This window comes from Argentina silus (genome assembly GCF_951799395.1).
Source record: "Argentina silus genome assembly, chromosome: 9".
Taxonomy (NCBI): Eukaryota; Metazoa; Chordata; class Actinopteri; order Argentiniformes; family Argentinidae; genus Argentina; species Argentina silus.
The window spans coordinates 18,099,061-18,119,105 of record NC_139663.1 but is presented as its reverse complement, the minus strand read 5'-3'; the positions used below and the strand labels follow the sequence as shown (position 1 = coordinate 18,119,105).

Sequence of the window (20,045 nt, the reverse complement as noted above, 5' to 3'; positions counted from 1 at the left end):
AAATACTCCAACTGCTATGATAGCCTACTGTATTTCTGTGGAGCTGTGAGATTCTAGAAGACTGCCAATCAATGCAACTGAGAGAGATTCCATATGATCCCCCTCTGGCCAAACACCCAGTGAACACAATAACGATTAGATATATGAACGATAATATATATATATCCCTCTGCTAAAGATAATGTAAACCCATTTAAATGGGCTTGTCTCCATACTAAGGCCAGTGCTAGAAGGATCAGACTGTGATGTCATAGAGCTTCAGGAAGTGGACCACTGGGAGCCAAATGGAACCAGGCCCTGCTCTCTCCTTCACCTGTACTTATGTTACAGAGCAAATATCTGGTACATGTGTGTCCAGTCCCAACATATTGCTTACCCCTCTACAATGTTTCAGATCAAGTGTAGGTGAGGAAGTGTGATGAGTTCAGTGAGTTCACCTTTTTGTTGTTTCTGGACAAGGCCATGGCTCTCACAAAACACTTCCTGGTCTGTTCAATGACATCATCACTGTCTTATCATGGTTTATATAATTGTGGGGCTTGTACAGTCATACGTGGGGGGGGGGGTTGTTGGGTGTGGTTGGGGTGGGGATGGGGGTAAGCAAGGGGAGGGTGGGGAGGGAAGGGGAGTGGGGTGGTGTGTATGTGTGTGACGGGGGGGGGGGGGGGGGTTGTGTCAATGTTCTCAGTGCTTCAGTCTCTTGTGTAGTAGAAACATCTCTCGTGTCTGTGCTCTGATCTAGGCCCGGTGTACAACTACAGTGGTATTGATTGTAACTCAGTATGTATATCAATTGATTTATTAATGGAACCTGTGTGTGATGCTGTCCAGGGTCTGGTGTGTCCTGTAGTAATAATACTGCACTCTCGTTGGAAAAATATGCTTCATGGACCAATCTTAAACGTGGTTTATCTTTTCATTTCTTCCTGTTCTAAAGGTGTAACCTCCTCAGTTGTAAATGCTGTGTACAGAGATCTGTGTCACTTATCTGAATGTCTTTGGACTGCAGTCTGACATCACTCAAATAAAGCAGACCTGTTTTTGATGATGGGTCTCTGTCCTGGTAGTGGGTCACCACCATCCATCTATAAGAGGGGGACCTCTGGCGTGTGTTGCGTCTAGAAGGGTCCCTCCCTGTCGGAGTGTAGCCTCGTGTCACACAAATGCACAGACAGTAATAAAAAATAAATTTAAAAAAACATATTTCCACACAAACACAGTGCTGTACTGATGGATCCAGCTTTATTAGAGCCTGATAGAAAATACAAAGGAAGCTACTGCCTGATGGACACAAGCACATCAGCTTTCATACCCGCAGTCACACTCTTTCTCTCTGTGTCACTCTCTCTCTCACACACACACTCATACACAGGAGGGTAGCAGTGCAAGCCAACAATCCTGAAAAAGGAAAATAGTAAACTGTGTACATGGATGCAACATTGTCCCCTCAAAACAAACCCAAAGTCTGTCAGCAACGTCAACATCGTCAAAACAGAACTCAACTGAAACCAAAACCAACACACGCTTCAGATCAGATCCGGGGAGTGCGTTCAGAACAGAACGAAACGTTCAGAACGATATCTGAACGGAAAAGCAATGTACAGTACAGATCTGTCACAAACGCTTATTCTCCTGGACAGAGAAGAATGCCAACTAGAATGTAGCGTACTACACAGTGTGGTAGGCCTATTTCTATCTGAATGTTCTGTATTATTTATCATCCTCATTTCTGGTGGAAGAAATCCCCCAAATCTAGCTCCCCTACTGGGGGAGAGGATGGCACATGGTCGGAGCAGAGGACAGGGTTAGTTCTATGGTCGTATAATCATTATTATCATTATTATTATTATTAATAAACACCTAACAGCCCTGGGCTGAATGCTTCAAATCATAAATAATTACAACCGTTTTTTTTAAAAATAACAAATGTTTCCAAAGCAGTCCTTTGGATCTTGAGTTACGCTACCGTATCAGGAAGGACACAACCAGCAGTCTCCTCCCCTCCCTCTACTGACTTCCGTAAACGCGTGACGAGATTTTTCGTTGTCTCTGTGTTGCTAGCGTGTGCAAGAGATGAGAACTATTGTCTTATTAAATGTATGAATCAATACACATTTGTAGAAATGAATCAAAGTGAATGAATACATACATACATACATACATACAGGTGTGATGAGCAGTGAGCACATATGGAGTATGTTCCGTGAGGCTTACATGGTTTCATCCGTTACCTTGTCTGCTCCAGCACTATTTTTCAGAGGACTAGGTTATGTGACATGTTGGAGACTGTATCCCAATGTTCTTCAATAACCTCCTTTCCTTCTTGCTTTATGACATCACAGAGCGCCAAAAGTACAGGATGTGTTTCTACCACAGCGCCAACAACCTATCCAGTCTGTTCGGATCAGATCAGTCAATCATGAAGGAAATAAAGGAGGAAAGAAAGGAGCACTAAGACTATTGGAACACAACGAAGGAAATACAATGAGTGTCAAAGCCAGGATGCCATTTAATCAATTTGGGACATAAAAAGACACAAATGAATATTCCTGGCTGGGAGTTACTAATCTGAGAACAATGAACAGTAGGAGAGTCAATGGAATGGGAGCTGATACACAGACATGGGGCCCGACTACTGGCTGGTGTGACAGGGGGGCCAGGGTCATCTATTTGGTGTATATGGGTCAGAATAAACACAAATCAATTCTGGTCCCTGGCTTCTGGCCCCTACCCCAACCCCCTTCCATGTCTGCTGATCTAAGAGGACACGGTAGGTGTAAGCAATTTGGTAAAGGTTTTACTTTGCTTACACCTATCCAGTCCTTTCAGACCAGCAGAGGTAATACAGTAAGTAGTCGGTCCACTGGTTCACACACTAGTTTACACCAGGTGAGAGGAGTCGATCAATAAACAATCAAAGAGAATGATCAGGTTAAGTGCCAATGACAGATGATAACCAGCAGATGCTGGATACATGAACACCATTCCTCTCCTAAACACACTAGAAATCAGTCCATTGAGAGAGAGAGAGAGAGAGAGAGAGAGAGAGAGAGAGAGAAGGGGGGGGGAATCTGGATCTGGGGATCTGACTTTTGATCAGTGGTTAGGGGCAGCTTAAACATTAGTCCCAAATCACCCATGTTCTCTGAACCATTACTGTTAACCAGAAACCACTGCACTGCAGAGGGGAGGAGCCAGAAACGCTCAATAACTAAAACCACCGTCTGGGAATAAAATAAAGTCGCCTCTCTTCCCTCCCGTGTCACCACACACTGTTGATAAAAACAAACCAAAGCAGCACTCTGTCAGCACTTTATATCAACCTCATGGAAATGTAAAGAGCAGAAACACCAGAACAGAAGAGGAAGAGAGGAAGGAGGTAAGGAAAGGAAAGAAAGGAACAGAATCATTCTTATTAATTTCTTTTCAAGTAAAGCGTTAGTAAATCTGTTTTTATAAACCGCCCGAGTTTGGATTGCCTTTGAGGGCATGCTGATTGCAGTAGATTCTCCTCCCTCATGATAGGGCACAGTTGAAATGGATGGTGAGTAAAGTAGACATCTGGTCACCCCCTCTGATCCCTCAGATGAACTCAACATCAACCCAACCTAAAAACTTAACCCTCAATGAGCTGACACCATCTTCTCACTTGACTACACTCCCCAGCATCCTCTCTGACATGGTCATCACCTTGGAAACAGGCTCCTCCCCACACGGCACACACAGGACTCTGATTAGGCAGTGAACTTGGTTGTCCAGGCAGGGGACGAAGGGGGGGTGTGGGGGGGGGGGTCATCAGGTTAGCTGATGATGCGGCTGATAGCCTGCAGGGAGGGGAAGTCATCATTGTCCCCCATGTGCATGGTCTTATGGGAGTTGAAGTCTTTGGGGGCCAGCACCTGTCGGCAGGTGGGGCAGATCTGGCAGTCCAGCTCTGCGGCGTTAGCGTTAGCATTAGCAGTGGTGGAGGGGGTCTGCCAGGCGCTCTTCTTGTTCTTGCGGCCTCTGCCCCCCCCACCTCCAGCCCCGGCCCCGGCCTGCCTCTCCAGAGCCTTGGAGTCTCCGTGGGCAGTCAGTAGCTCCTGTTGCTTGCCTGTGTCCGGCAACAGGACCAGCAACTCGTTGAAAACGTAGCCAAAGTTCTCCCCCAGCAGGTCCTTACAGCTGCGGTGGTACTGGACCGCTGACATCAGACCCTGGAGGGGTTACAGATATCATATCATTGCAGAGTCAAGAACCCAATAAATGTTTCAGAGGGCATATACACTCACCGGACACTTTATTAAGAACACGTGTACACCTTCTCATGGTGGAGATGGTGTAATGGTGTGGGGAATGTTTTCTTGGCACACTTTGGGCCAGTTAATACCAATCAATCAATACCAATCATCGCTTGAATGCCACAGCCTATTTGAGTGTTGCTGACCATGTGCATCCCTTCATGGCCACAATTTACCCATCTTCTAATGGCTACTTCCAGCACGATAATGCACCATGTCACAAAGCAAAAGTCGTCTCAAACTGGTTTCAGTTACCGGATCTGAATACAATAGAACACCTTTGGGATGTGGTAGAACCTGAAAAATCTGCAGGAATTGTGTGATGCAATTATTTCATCATGGACCAGAATCTCAAAGCAATGTTTCCAACATCTTGTGGAATCAATGCCATGAAGAATTGAGGCTGTTTTGAGAGCAAAGGGAGGCCATAGCCAGTATTAGTACAGTGTTCCTAATAAAGTGCTCCATGAGTGTAGATGTCTAGAATTACAATCATGGGAATAAGATACACTCTCATTCACTCACACTCACACACTATAATTAAACTCTGACCACAGAGAGTGGGCTGGTACCTGTCTGAACTGGCCAGAGTAGTTCTTGAACTGGTTGAACTGGGACTCATCGTTGTGGAGGAAGTTCTTGATGGACTGGATCAGCTCCATGTTCCTCTGCTGGAAGTGCTCTGGAACCAGGTAGGAACTAGGAGACTGGGGAGGCCTGGAACGGAACACACACGCGTTATACCACAACCATCATAAACAGACATCTCTCTACAATAACAATCATGCTATTGACCTGAGACAGTCCCTATCTAGAAAGAACCCCCATCCCTTTTACCTTTAGTGTTTGCAGATCTGAAGGGACTGAATAGCAATGTCGTAAGACCGATCATGGCGATGCAAAGACTAGGCACATGCTATCTTTCACCGATATATCTACCGATTCTTTTTTTTAGTTAGCTAGAACATCTGACTCTGAAATTCATGGATACAAGCTAGCCATATTAACTGGCTGTCTTACCAAAACACATCCACCTCCAGGAGAAATCAGACATGTATTCAAAATAGACTGGGCCTCACATCAAAAACAGAAATCCAACATCCTGTACATTAATACACCTGTTACATTACCCATTAACATTGATGGAGGGACACACGTTCGCTGACTACTTAATCTACCTTGGAAGCCTCATAAGCAGTGACAATGGTGCCAGAAATGAGATCAATGCCGGCTGAACAAAGCCAGAAGAGGTGCATTCAGTAGACTCTGGAGTCCTATCTGGAGTTCAAAACAATACAGCCTCAAAACTAAGATCAGGCAATACAACAGCAATGTAAAGTCACTCCTTCTATGGCTGCCTTCACAAGATCAGCAACAAACTGGCCAAATAAGATCACTAATGAGGACCTGTACTAGAAGACCACCTGCAAGAACATCAACCTTGAGATCAAGATGGGTCGGATCCATGTACGGAGAATGTCCCAAGAAAGGACCCCGAAAGACGCACTCAGACAAACACCCACTGCAAAGTGCAAGAGAAGCCGGCCAAAGACCACCTGGCGGCGGAGTGATGGCCAAGTTTGAATAGTTGGGTCTTTCATTGGGCAAAGCAGAACCCAGTGAAAAGAAGATTGTTGCCTCCTTATGTCCCACCCGGGACGAAGAGGACTAAACTCTATAACTCTATGAGATGGACCCATTACCATATTACTTACATCTGTCTGGTCTTTTTAGATCAGCTGACACTGAAGAGTTTAGGGGTTGTTTCTGGACTGGGTCAGTCACGTGACGGTGGAATGTCTCACCTGTTGGAGGCGGGGGGTGCGGGCTCTACCACGTTGCTGTTGAGGGGGATGCCAGTGAAGCCTGGAGGTGGTTTACTGGGCATGCTCCCTGCTAGGCCTGGGGGAGGCGGGGGCGAGGCAGTGGAAGGGGTGGAGCTCTTCAAGGGGAAGGAGCTCTTGAATCCTGAGGGAGAGAAACAGGTTAGTTATTTATTACATGATCCTAGAGTCACCATTATATGTTACAGGAGAACTGAGGACTGAATGGGACATCATTCAACTAAATCAATGTGAGTGTATACTCAGATGGATAGAATGCATTAGATAACTCAAGAGACATGTATGAATACTTGTTAAAATGCCTCCTTCCTTCCTCCATTCCATCAAGACATCACTGATCTTAAGACTTGATGGTGAAAGCAACACAGTGGAGTTGCTCTGACCAATCTAATGACTTAAGATCAGCGATTACATCAAGGAAGGAAGGAAGTGTTTGAAGAGAGCCATGTTGTTCTACCTAGGCTCTGTTTGAATACTTTGCAAATGCATACTGGCTTCTTCCCTTCTTCCTGGTCAAAGCCAGCTTCTCATTTCATTGCTTCCACCAATGAATTCATGTCAGCTCATGTGTTTGTGTCTGTACCTGGCGGAGGCTTCTTGGAGATGAGTGCAGGGAACTCCTCCTCTTCTTCCATGGGAGGGTCAGGGTTGGGCTGGGGGGCCGCACTGGACTTGGACAGGGGGGCCACTGTGACTGGCTTCTCCACGAAGCCGTTTGCCAATCCACTCGTTTTGGCTGGTGTTGTCAGGGAAGCTAGAGGTTTGGTGGCATGGCTCTCGGCCGGCCTGGTCTCCGGAACATTCTCCTTCTGCACCACGGCAGCGACCCTGGAGGCCGCTTCTATGGAAACCGTTGCTGGGTTCCCTGATGACGGAGGAGGGTTGGGAGTGGATTGTTGTTGTTGTTTCTTCTTCTTGCCGGCCTTAGGGGCAGGGTTAGGGGCCGGGTTAGGGATCTGGGGGGAGGGGTTAGAGGTCGGCGGTGGTTTGTTGGTTCCTTTGACAGTCAGTAGGGACGATATGTCCAGCATGGTCGGCACGGCTCGGACCTCCTTCTTGGTCACGCCACTTTCGTCATCCGAGGAGGGGGGGGAGCGGAGGGGCTTGGGTTTGGCGTTCTCCCCTCCCTTCTTTTTCCTACGAGAGGAGGATGATGAGGATAATGAAGAGGACAGAGGTTGAGGGCGTGAGGGGAGGGGGGGGTCGATTGCAGGTGAAGGTTTGGAGGGGGGAGGCTGGGTGACTGGTTTACCCCCTGCGTGAGCCCAGGCAGAGTTAGGGCCCCCCGCTTGTCTGGGGGGGCGCATCTTGGAGACCAGCGCAGGGAAGTCCTCTTCATGGAAGGAGGAGTGCTTCCTGGGCTGGGCGGAATAGGCTGGGGTCATGGGGGACGACACTTTGGCAGCAGACAGGCTGGGAAAGTCGTCCTCCTTCAGAGCCGCTGTGGTTGGGGCCATGGTAGGGGCTGGCTTCAGACTGCTAGGGCAGAACACGCAGAACACACACACACACACACACACATACACACACCCCACACACACCACACACACACACACACACACTGTGTCTTAGAGTATATACTATAAACACAGACAGAAATCATGATGCATTCTCTCAAATGGACAAGAGGCCATGTAAGCCTTGAACACTTGTAAAAACAACAAACAAATACCAGGGGAGAGAACAGAGAAGCTATTATGTTTTAGAGAGACTGGAGCTGGAGCCATAGAAAATCCGGGATGGGTGTTACTGCAGCTAGGCTGTTTGTGTACCTCGGGATGGGAGCTGCAGCAGTGGCCCCCAATGCTGGAAAGTCATCTCCCATCAGCGGATTGTCACACTTCATGGTCCTCACTGGAACAGCAATAGTCATCACTTCACAATCTCATCCCACACATACTGTAATTTATTAGCTTAGCTCGCTGGCGAGGCATACTGCTCGTCCAGCTAGCTTAGCGTGTGCTATGAAAACTGTTCATTTGTGTCTTTTGAGTTTACCTGGAGCCTCTGACGGTGGTTTTATAGGGCCACCCCTATGCCTCATGTCCTCAGTCTCCATTCTCTCCATCCTGTCGGCTCTCTCCATCCTCTCCGGTCTGTCCATCCTCTCCATTCTTTCCATCCTCTCTGGTCTCTCCATTCTTTCCATCCTTTCGGGTCTCTCCATCCGCTCTGGTCTCTCCATCCGCTCTGGTCTCTCCATCCTCTCCGGTCTGTCCATCCTCTCCATTCTTTCCATCCTCTCTGGTCTCTCCATTCTTTCCATCCTCTCTGGTCTCTCCATCCGCTCTGGTCTCTCCATCCGCTCTGGTCTCTCCATCCTCTCCTCCTTGCGGTGTTTGGGTGCACTTCTCTCCTGGACCGCTCCCCTATCTTCCTGTCTGCGAACTGCCAGGGATGCCCTCATAGCAGCTGCCACCTCTCTGTCCTCCTCCTCACTGGACGGACACACACACACACACACACACACACACACACACACACACACACACACACACACACACACACAAAGTCCATATTAAGTGTTACATAGAGGGGCTGCACTGTTAGTGTGAATGCAGGTGATGTCATTGAGGTTAGACTCACCGGTTGTATCTCCAGCTTCCTCTGCCGTTCTGCTGGTTCCCCTGACTTCGGCCCCTTCCTCCGTGGCTCTGCCTAATGTCCTCATAATCCCCCGCGGACACCATCCCTGATAGAGGGATGCACACACACAGCTTCATTTATCAACACACACACACAAAACCCCTTCCACACACCCGAGGCCCTGCCACCACACACACACACACACACACACACACACACACACACACAGACTCTCACCTTCATTTCTCCTCTGTTGTCGCGGTGCGTAGGTGAACTGTAGGTCTATGTGTCTGTTCTGCCTGGCCTCGGCACGGTTCTTGCTGTGAACCTGAGCCTTATGGGCCTTGTAGTCTATCTCAGTGCGGAAGGCGTGGGTGAACTGCTCCGTGCTGCACCGCCCCTCCTCACACAGGTAGTGGCTCTCGCGGAAGTGCTCACTCAGGTAGTGGTAGTCACTGCGCAGACACACAACACGATTAAGAAACATGCTTATGCTTAGCAAACATAAGGACAAGCTTAGGGAACATGACATGTTTAGGAAACATACAACATGCAAAGGAGACATTACATCCATCTGTGTGTGTGTGTATGTGTGTGTGTGAGCGCGCATGCGTGTACCTATAGTATTCCTGAGCTCCGTCAGCATCACAGAAGTGACAGAAGTAGTGGTCTCTGCGCAGGTGCTTAAGCAGCTCGTCGTTGTCAAGGTAGCGGTCATCGCAGAACTTGCAGAGCGGGTGACCACGGTGAGACGTGTCGTCAGGGTCGCCCTGCGTACGGTGACGCGCCAGGTCCTTGCGGTTGTACCACTTACGCTCGTGAGAGAAGATCTGGTGGGTGGGAAAGATAGGTTAGAAGTACAGTAGTAGCATCGAGTCTTTATTGTGACCAAGCGGCAATTTGCTGGGCAGCATGTACACGACACAACTTGTGTTAATTCCTTGACACATCCTTTTATCAGATCTGTGCAAAGACTTTACGCTGAAGAACAACTGTATTGAAGTAACTAACTCACCTTGTAACTAACTAACTCACCCCTGCTACAGGCAACTTGTCTTGAGCTGAACAACACACAGGTAGTACAGGTAGCTCACCTTGAGGTGTTTGGAGCAGAGCTTGCAGCAGAAGAGCTCGTGCTGTTTCCTCATGTGCTGCTCCAGCTCCTCAAACTTAGAGAAGACCTTGGGTTCAGGGCACTGGGGACACTCTGGCAGCAGCAGCCTCCTGGGAACACGCACAGAGAAAAGGAGAGGAGTCAGCTACACACACACACACACACACACACACACACACACAAATAAGGGGCAAGGTGGACTCATTGCCACAATGCTAATAAATAGGCCTATCTATCCAATCCTGTGAGATTCACAAAAATTGCTGTAGGAGTTATGGGTCAATTTAGAATGGAAGAGTAGAGAAATAAATGATAGGTGCTCTGATAAGCACAGGGAGCTCTTAAAACAGGAACTGAGCCGTAAGTTCTGGAGAGAAGCCCTCAGAGACAACACAAGGGGCATCTCCTAATTTCCTCAGCTATTTTTGGTGGCTCTCTCCCTCTTCAACCCAGATGAATCCATTGCAAAGCAGGCACACACTGAATGAGGCCAGCAGCTGTTAGCCTACCTGAACTGAGTATAGATTTTCCCATCACTGAAGTAGATGTCATGTTTCTTCTCACACTGAAATTGTTGGAAGGGAAGTGTGGAGAAGGGATCCAGTTTGTTCACGAAGATCACCTGAAGATTACCAGACAGAGGGACAATGTTAGGCCATGACATGGGCAACTCTGAAGTAACTCAAAATTGGAGAGCACTGAACTTTCTTTAAAATGGGGAATTATAACACACTCCATGGACATTCGCATCTAACGTCCTCAGCAGCTCATCCAATACAATAGCCAATAGCCAATGTTTATGATCTGAGCATTGAAAAATGCGAACATTAGCTATTCTCCAAAAAAGGGTTTGCTATAGAGAAATGATGGTATCGATCTTGGCAAGCTGCCTATCTATGCCAGCGCAAACGTAGGCTAGCTTTATCGAAACTGAAAATGACTCTTTACCCTGCATAATAATGAGCTGTTGGTGTGTGGTATGTTGACACAGCAATATAGCAGATAATGCAGTGTGACACGTTGATTTACACCATGGAGGTCGCTAACTAACTGTCACCTAACAAGCAAACAGCCTGTTCCTTTGGTCAGCAACATTACCATAACCTATTACATAACAACCACCCACCCTAGGCGCTAACATTAGCTAGCGAGCGAGTACTAATGCTCGTAGGAAATTCATCAAGTTTCATTATCAACACTAAAGACCTTGTCTTTCATAACCAGCCAGAAAACGAGTTCATAAACTGCCGTTGATTTGATCTCCAACGTGGTTGAAAAGCTAGCTGGCCGAATACCGCGGCCTGTGCTGTCACATTACATCCCTGAGCTAGAGTGGTACAGGGAGCGGTACCTTGTCGAGCTCTTCCCGGCAGACGGCGCAGTACTTTTGATCGCATAGCACCCTCATTTTGGTGGAGCAACGGTAGCACACTGGGTGATCGCATTTTCCCAGGGCGAAGATATCGAGGTATTGACAGCAGAGCACACAGTTTCGCTCAGTCTCCTTGATAGATGTTGATTCCATGGCTGCGAAAATCCGAAATATCCTTGATAGTTGATGTGTGGTTTTTCGGGCTTATTCACCGACGTTGAGATGCAGCTATAGCGGCCAGTCTATTTACGTAATGTGCTAGTGCTAAAGCCACTGGTCGTCAGTGCTGAGAATGAGATTCACTGGCGCATATGTTATACGGATAGACCTCTCGCTATTCTTTGCATTGTAATGATGAGCCGTATTTTACAAGGCATCAGCAGTGATTTGCGCAGGCGCTATGTACCGCTCCTCTGTCACCTCCACGTGCCTGGCTGCCTGTCTGATTGGTTATCTCCAGGGGAACTCAAAACGTACAGATAAGTAGAATACAGACAAATAAATGATTTATTTATATCTATTTCTATACACACCAATTCACAAATGCAAACAAAGTCAGGACAGATTTGAAGACACTTCAATGAGTGTGGTGGGAAAAAAAAAGAAAAAAAGAGTAGAAATGTGTTACAGAAATGATTACAGATTTTTATATATATTTACAGTCCAATAGTGTCAACATGTTCTCTGCACTGTTATATCATCATGTTGTCCTCGTCCTCCTCTTCCTCTTCGTCATCATCATCATCATCAAAGTACTTCTCCTCTGCGTCTCGGCTCACGATGTCCAGGTTGTCATAGTCTGGGTTCTCATCCACCTCACTGTAACACACGCACACGCACACACGTACACAGATATTAGATTAGACACTTTATTGTCTGTGGAAACAAAAATGTATTGTATCAAACATGCTTTCAAGACAGGGGGGGTCAAATCAATACAAATACATCAGATATGCATACAGAAGGTTACATGAACACATGTTTGGCAGCACGGTACAGTACACTACACATCACAGGTACAAATATACAAAGACACCTTATAGACAAAAACACACACACATCACTGCAACACAACAATAACAGTTGTAAATAGACCATAGAAGAATATCAGCAGAGACTGGCCTGTAGTTGAAGTCCTTGTCTTTGCCGTCCAGGAAGCGTTGGTGCATCTGACTGATAAACTCTTCCCTGAGGAGAGCTTTCTCCTCGGGGGACCGCTCCCAATCGGCCTCCCTCAACCTGCCATCTGGGAACAGAGCCACGCACTCACTGTTAGCAGATAAGCTCAGCACCAGGGAAGCAGGCTCAAGCCTATGCTAACTAGAGTCATATGTAAAGCTCTATATATGACCACCAGGGAGCCTGTCTTAGGGTATACTTCCAGTCTCAAAGAGCCATGATGGTGGTGCTAGTTTTGTTATAGACATAGGAAATATAAATTATTTCACCAAATACTTAATAACCCGTGTGTGTGTGTGTGTGTGTGTGTGTGTGTGTGTGTGTGTGTGTGTGTATGTGTGCATGCATGCACTCCTCCTCTCCTCACCCTCCTCCTCCTCCTCATCGTCCTCCTCCTGTGCGCACTCCTCCCTTTCCTGCTCCTCCTGCAGTCGGCTCTGGATCAGCCTCTCCTGGTAGGTGCTGAGGAGGAGGTCAGCCAGCCCCCCCGGGCCTCCCCCCTCTCCCCCACCCCCCTGCATGGCCGCCTGGGAGCGCTCAAACACTTCCTCGTCACTGAGATACTGGCCGATGTACTGCTCGTACAACAGAGGCTCCCTCACCCGCATCTGCTCCTCACTGAAATACTGACCCTCTGACAGAGAGAGAGAGAGAGAGAGAGAAGGGGGGGGGGGGGGATAGAGATGGTATGAGGAACATCACATACGATTGGCTGTCTATGGACACCACAGAGCACCAGGGGTTCTGATTGGTGCTGGGGATGCTAGTGGTACCCACCTCTCTGCAGGACCCTGAGGGCAGCATAGCGCTTGTTGCGGACCCTGGTCTTGTTGGTGTGGCTTGCAGCTCGTCTCTGCACCTCTTTGCAATAGTGCTGGGCACGGGGGTCAGAACTCAGGTGGGAGAAAGCCTCTAGGTGCTGGGGCTTCAGGTGGGCCTGGTAGCGCTCCAGAAAGACCAGGGGCCTGCTCCTGTACTGCTGCAGCAGCTCCTCTCTGCGCTGGGCCAGAGTCAGCTCAGCATCGCCCACCTGCTGGCTCTTCACCAAGGTCCCGCTCACTGCCACTGCCTCCACCATGGCAAACACACCACTGAGGTCGGTCTGGTAAACAAATCAAACACACACACACACACACACACACACACACACACACAAATAGTTAGCTATGCTCATTCGCCACGCATTGGTTGCTTAGTCAATGTCATTTTCAACTGGCTGCTACGCATGTCACTGACTGTCAGTGTCACCTCATTGTCCCACTGCGTTTCTTCAGTATTCGCCGTGTCAGAGCTACTCGGCTTGGGTCCAGGTCCGCGGGACTCGGGCTCTAGTCTACAGGCAGGTATTTCAAGGCTGGCAGGCGGACTCGGTTTAACGGGTAGATCGATCTCTCCCCACATGACTAATAGTAGTTAAAGATGAATGCAGGATCGTTCAGCAGACAGACTGACAGCAGCACGGTCGTTCGATAATGACGTTTTTTGTCTTTAGATTAAATTGTGTTTGTAGATGTATTAATAGGTCCAAGTAACACACACCTAAAGTAAAAAAGCAATGAGTTTACATTCCACCGCTAACAGTTGGATTTGTGTTTCATGATGAATTCGAAAACTTGACTTCCTTGTCCGTCGTTGTTATTAGCCCCCTGGTTTTCAGGGTAGTGGGTACCTAGCAGAGGGTTCCGTCATCATTGGGTCGAGCTGCTGGTTTCGCTGATCCTCAAGTCAAGTCGGGGGGGATATCCGACATTGCCAAAAAAGTATTTATTATTTGTTGCAATGGAATGATAGTAAGATTTAAATGTCCAAAAAAGGACTTTATTATCTGCTTGATATATTGAAACATTGATTTATCAAAGTCGGACAAGGATGCTTGTTCAACACAAGCTTTTTTTCATTGTATCACGCCTTCTGTTTTACATAGAATTTCTTATTGGCTAAGTGTGCACGGCGTTTTTTTGGCCTAGAAGCCGTGGAATGCTGGATTGTGTAGTACCAGACGATGAGGCACCCGTTATGAAACCAGATAAATTGGCAACATGTAAGTTGTTAGAGAGTTTTATATCCCGATCAAATGTAAAATCAGATGGTTTTATACGAGCGGGATTCACTGCGCAGTGAAAGGTAAGACATCCCATGTGAATTAACTTGTTATCCCCCTTGGGTCCGCGGAGCGCTTCTGAAATAGCGGTCGAGTGCGGCGGCATCCTCTGTCATTGAATCATGTTGTCGGGGTAGAGTTTGAGGGCGAGCGCGGGGATACACATATGAAGGCCTGCTATTTCTTTTGCTTTGAGTTGCATGACCATCATCTGTTTATTGTTAGTCTTCCTCTGTGTTTTCCAAATGCGTAGAACTTAAATCAATAGGAAGATTTGCATTGGTTACCTTCTGCAATAGACTGCTGCTTTTGGTGGATGTTTTTGCAGCTTTCAAAACCAACTTATTTTACCAATGCTTATTGTGAGAGTAGAATATGTAGTGTATAAGCATCTCCCATCTATGGTAAGTGCACTGTCTCCAATAACATGTCTTGTGCTCATTCAAAGGTGATGGATTCTACGCTCCTTTCTCTCTGGCTTGCCCTCCTGATCGCCCTGGTCCATGGCTTCCCTGATGACTACCACAATCACAACAGTACCCATCACCATGACTACTGTGTGCTTGGAGCTGGACCCGCGGGTCTTCAAATGGGTCATTTCCTCTCCAAAGCTCGGAGAGACTACATCATCTTGGAGAGGAACTCTGGCCCAGGCAGCTTCTTTAACATGTGACTGCTCGCCTTTATACACCCACAACCATAGGCTTTCAATTTGATCATGAATAGACGACACATTAGCATGTTAGATGTATCCCCTGTAAAGACAACAACACCTTGACACAGTGGCTTCCCTCTTTTTTTGAACAGATACCCCAGACACAGGAAACTCATCAGCATCAACAAGATCTACACAGGGAGGCGGAACCGAGAGTTCAACCTGCGCCATGATTGGAACTCCCTCCTGAGTGACAGGCCTGACCTGCTGTTTCAGCGGGTCAGCAGGGAGCTGTACCCGGAGGCGGACGCATTCCCCCGCTACCTCTCCATGTTTGTGAAGGAGCTGGGGCTGAGGGTTGAGTATGGCGTAGACATCGGGAAGATCAGGGCCTCCGAATCGGAATCGTCCAGAGGCAGGGGCTACGTACTGACGGATCAACATGAGCAGGACTATACATGCCGGTATTTTATTCCATCTAATGCAAAACTAGATATAGATAGATAGTTTCTCCTCTATTCATACAATTCTTATGACACTTTCCTCTCTCCAGCTAAATGTTCATGACTATCAAATAACAAAATGGTGTTTTCTTGCTCTCTTTCTCTGACTTTACCTCCTTCTTTCTTTCTCTCTCTCTCTCTCTCTCTCTTTCTCTCTCTCTCTCTCTCTCAGAGTCCTCCTGGTGTCCACGGGGCTGTGGGATCCTCAAAAGGTCCAGTTTGTGGGTTCTGACCTGGTGGAGGGCTATGAGTCCATCCCTGTGGATCCTGAGGAGTACCAGGACCAGGCTGTGCTGATCCTGGGCAAAGGGAATTCTGCATTTGAAACGGCACAGAGCATCCTGGGCAGAGCCAGCCGGATCCATCTGTACAGCCCGAGCCCGGTTCGACTGGCCTGGCAGACACACTACGTCGGAGACCTGAGGTACGGAGAGGTTCCAATTTGCGAAACAGTGAGCAAAGTCGGCCATTTTAACCGTGATATTTTGAATAGATGTGATGAGGCATAATCCATTGGGAGTTTTGAATACTGCATCGCAAAAACATTGTTACCGACCAGGTACAATAAAAATCATGCTGTAGAGTATTCAGAGTTGTATTGTATGGTATTTGTTTTGCTCTCTTCAGCACTATTTGACCAACAAATTGGGGTCCCTCAGTCATTTCCATTCTCATCTGGTTTTCCCAATGATATGTTTTGATGTATTATTTATTTTGCTTTGCAAATCTATAACTCCTACAGTTGTTTTAGATTGGAGAGTACTTTTACCTTTTTAGGCTTTTACACACCAAACGGCGGACGTTTATAAAGACGCCATTCAGTCCGCTAAGTGAGCTATTTTTGTCTTTCTCAGAGCTGTGAACAATGAGCTGCTAGACACTTACCAGCTGAAGTCCCTGGACGGGCTGGTGGAGGGAGGCCTGGAGGACATTGCTATTGTGAGAAACCAGGAGGATGAAAGGAGGCGATCAGGCAGAAAGAAGAGGGGCAGACCCAGTGGGAAGGAGAAACGTGGCCAGTTGTACCTGACTCTAGCTGAGCTCCTGGACAACCAGGATGGAAAGAACAGCTCAAAGGTCACAGCGGCCAACCTACCCGTGTACCACAACGACAACTTCTCGCTTCGACAGCCCTACGACCGCGTGATCCGCTGCCTGGGGTTCCGATTTAATTTCAGCATATTTGATGGGTATGAATGAACTATGTATATGTATGCCAGCCTTGTGAAAAATAAATATATGGTGTACAGAATACTCACCATGAAAAAAGACAAAAAAAACACTTTCTGGGAACAGAAATCAGACATAAGTAGGACTGACATATTCATGTAATATTATTTTGCATCAACTAATTGGTTTACATGGCTTCTCCATAGTTTAGAGAGTATTCTGTGTAAAGTTGTAGTTTTCTATGGAAGTGGCTGCTCTTCTATTGCATAAGGAGAAGCCTGAGCCGTTTCAGTCAGATAATGTTCATTTGTCCTAATGATATGGGTGATCTCCTCAGCTCTGCCCGGCCACCAAGCAGTGAGGGTGCCAGAGGGCGGTTGCCGGGGGTGACGGCCTGGTACGAGGGGCGGGGCACCCCAGGGCTGTTTGTACTGGGTACTGCTGCACACTCTCGAGATTATCGCTCATCTGCAGGGGGGTTTATTCATGGCTTCCGCTACACAGGTAACAATAATACAATCAAGTAACATGACACTTCTGGGCAGAGAAAATCTGAATACTGAATGGTTGTTATCTGTTTAGATGTAGATATGTTGTATTTGCACTTTGTCAAATCCATTTGTGGCATGGACTACACATTTCATATTTCAAGGTTAAAACTGTATTGGTGAATGTCATTGTTATTGTGACTATTGAGTTCACATGTGTTTACCAGATATTTATACTGTACTTTGTTTATTTCCGACCGTAGTACGTGCCGTACATCGGGTGCTTGAGCAGCGCTACCATAGCAACCCTTGGCCAGCGACCAAACTGTCAACCAGTCAGCTTCAATCCTGGCTTTTGAGGCGGGTGAACGAGGCCTCTGGATCATACCAAATGTTTGGGGTTCTTGGGGATGTCTTATTATTACGAGGGTAAGTCTCATGCCACCCTTTGCCTTTCCCCATCGTCTCTGCTGTCTCAGAGGCCTTCTTTCAAGATCTCCCTCTCTTGCACAATACCAATAAATGTTCCTCTGGTCCTGATTTTCTTTAAACCATGAAATATCCCTCTTTATGTTCACTATGTGCATACCTTTGTGTCTGTTCTGCCATCTGTAAATAATCCTGTGTTGTTTCCTTTTCCCTCAGCTCTCACTGTGAGTATCTGGAGGAGTTTCCCGTCCAGGCCCTGCCTCAGCTCCCCTCACTGTCTGGCCACCAGGTCTCCAAGCATGGGCTGCTGGTCCTGGTCATGCAGTACGGACTGAACCGCACAAACTCACTGGGGCCGGGCAGGGCAGAGTCAGAGTGGACCCGCGCCTGGAGGTCCAACTTCCTCCACCCTGTTCTCTACTACTATGACACACTTCCTACTGGTGAGTGGGACCTTTTTAGGCAAATATCCAAGAGGTCAATATCGCTTTGTTAGTATAGATGTGTTAGTGACACTCACATGAGTATTCACAAGAATATTTGTGTTACATATAGGCTCGAGCCTATAAAGGTGAATTTAAACGTTTTAATGTGCATTTTTACAGAGCCTTAATATATACTTAAATAATCTTCCTGGGGGGCGCTTAGTGGCGTAGCACACTAATGCGCTTACCACGTAATCGCAAGGTTCCTGGTTCGATTCCGACCCTCGACCTATCTTGCATGTCATCCCTCCTCTCTCTCCCATCCTTCCTGTCAATCTCTGCTGTCTCTATCCCAATAAAGCAGAAATGCCCTAAAGAACATATTTAAAAAAAAAATAAAAAAAAAATAGTAATAATAATCTTCCTCTTATCTCTCCATCTCTCTGCCCAAGAGAGGGACATGAGACGCCGCCCCATTGGCTGGCCATTGCCGCGGCCCAAGGCAGTGCACCACATGATTGAGGACTTCCTGACTGAGTGGGACGGGCCTATCTCTCACAGCCAGCCTCTGCGTCGCTTCCTGGAACACTCTCTCCACACTGACCTCAGGGCCTTCTACGCAGGTACAGCATGTCCTCACTTCATCTATGGTCATATTTATATATATATATATATAAATATGCCAATTAGCTGACACTTTTATCCAAAGCGACTTACATCGCAGTGAGTGCATACATTTCAGTATATATGGTCCCAGCAGGAATCAAACCCACGACCTAAGCGTTGTTAGCGCCGTGCTCTACCAACTGAGTCACAGAGGACCACATGGTCATAGCATACATCATCATTATAAGAGGGTGAACATGCTCCCAGGTACCTAGTCTCACATTTCCATGTATCAGTTTCTCCTCCTCCACATCTATATTCATCACACACAATGTCTCTATAGATTTGAATTTCTACAAATTGCGTATTAGTATGCTCCTGTACACACAAGGTAAAAAACAAAGCTTGTTACTGTGTCCCTAATTTTAGATTGTTTTGTATTTCTCCCTCCCAGAGTCATGTTTTCGCTTTTCCCTGACCCATCGCAAGCCGCCCCTGTTTTGTCGTCAGGGCTACCTGAGGAAGCAGGGGGTGAGGAAGCTGTGGCAGCATGCCCATGAGCCTGGGCTCGTATCTGAGGAACAGGACTCTGCCTCCGCAGACACAGATCCATCCTTCCCTGCTTACCTTGCTCGGGCTACAGCATCCGTGTCCTCAGCTATGAACCTCGACTTCTGATTGTTTACCCCAAGGATCCCAAAAATATGCCTATACACTTTTGCTGTCCCAAGATTTCTCTACCTCTCTCTCTCTCTCTCTCTCTCATGATAATGTCCCCTTATGAATACCAAATATTTTGGTTGAACAACCATCCTAGCTCATTGGAGAGTTTACCCAATTCCAATGTATTCCATAAAAACAATATTTCATATCATACTAAACTGTGCCATTTTTATAAGATGAGAAATAAATGTAGATTTGAATGTTGAAATGTGTGTGTAAACAGTAAGTGGATGATGGGCTGGGGTTTCACTATACAGAAATGATCAATTATGCACTATTTATTTTTTTATACTATTTGTGTAGGCCTACTGTTATTTATGTGTTATTTTGTGTTCTAACAGATATTAAAGAAAGTTATGTATCCGCATTTTCAGCCTACTGTTACTTCCATTTCATATCATTAATCAATGCTTTTCATTTTTATCGCCTGAAAAATCTCACCTTGGAAGAATTGTTTTTTTTTTTAACTATAACACAATAGTGCCTAATTTTGGTCACCTGTTTACACTTCTGGACAACCTTTTATTTAATGATGCACTATACATTTTAACATGTGGTAAAGGGAAAGAT

General features: G+C 46.9%; 3 protein-coding genes across 5 annotated transcripts; 1 reads left to right on the top strand and 2 right to left on the bottom strand.

Moving 5' to 3' along the window:
• Positions 1-1,220: 1,220 nt before the first annotated feature.
• On the bottom strand, positions 1,221-11,439 carry znf598 (zinc finger protein 598). 2 transcript variants are annotated; one of them, XM_083676161.1, is made up of 12 exons: positions 11,176-11,439; positions 10,334-10,446; positions 9,805-9,934; positions 9,329-9,540; positions 8,948-9,165; positions 8,711-8,816; positions 8,123-8,562; positions 7,897-7,978; positions 6,708-7,603; positions 6,086-6,248; positions 4,853-4,997; positions 1,221-4,196 (listed from the first exon to the last, which is right to left on the bottom strand). In XM_083676161.1, the coding sequence occupies exons 1-12, from the start codon at positions 11,347-11,349 to the stop codon at positions 3,801-3,803; spliced, it is 3,075 nt and encodes a 1,024-aa protein (XP_083532287.1). In that variant the 5' UTR covers positions 11,350-11,439; the 3' UTR covers positions 1,221-3,800. The 2 variants fall into 2 exon arrangements, with proteins under 2 accessions (XP_083532287.1, XP_083532288.1); XM_083676162.1 differs by having other exon boundaries at positions 6,708-7,600.
• Positions 11,440-11,691: 252 nt separating this feature from the next.
• ccdc97 (coiled-coil domain containing 97) lies at positions 11,692-14,001 on the bottom strand. The gene is made up of 5 exons (XM_083676176.1): positions 13,624-14,001; positions 13,153-13,477; positions 12,743-13,009; positions 12,319-12,442; positions 11,692-12,015 (listed from the first exon to the last, which is right to left on the bottom strand). Exons 1-5 carry the CDS (start codon positions 13,774-13,776, stop codon positions 11,889-11,891), a joined length of 996 nt encoding a protein of 331 aa, XP_083532302.1. The 5' UTR covers positions 13,777-14,001; the 3' UTR covers positions 11,692-11,888.
• A 360-nt stretch (positions 14,002-14,361) lies between these two features.
• foxred2 (FAD-dependent oxidoreductase domain containing 2) lies at positions 14,362-19,835 on the top strand. Of its 2 annotated transcripts, none has more exons than XM_083676167.1 (10): positions 14,362-14,499; positions 14,925-15,145; positions 15,284-15,595; positions 15,807-16,058; positions 16,489-16,824; positions 17,142-17,308; positions 17,556-17,721; positions 17,938-18,164; positions 18,599-18,769; positions 19,207-19,835. In XM_083676167.1, the coding sequence occupies exons 2-10, from the start codon at positions 14,928-14,930 to the stop codon at positions 19,428-19,430; spliced, it is 2,073 nt and encodes a 690-aa protein (XP_083532293.1). In that variant the 5' UTR covers positions 14,362-14,499; positions 14,925-14,927; the 3' UTR covers positions 19,431-19,835. The 2 variants fall into 2 exon arrangements, with proteins under 2 accessions (XP_083532293.1, XP_083532294.1); XM_083676168.1 differs by having other exon boundaries at positions 14,386-14,416.
• Positions 19,836-20,045: the final 210 nt, after the last annotated feature.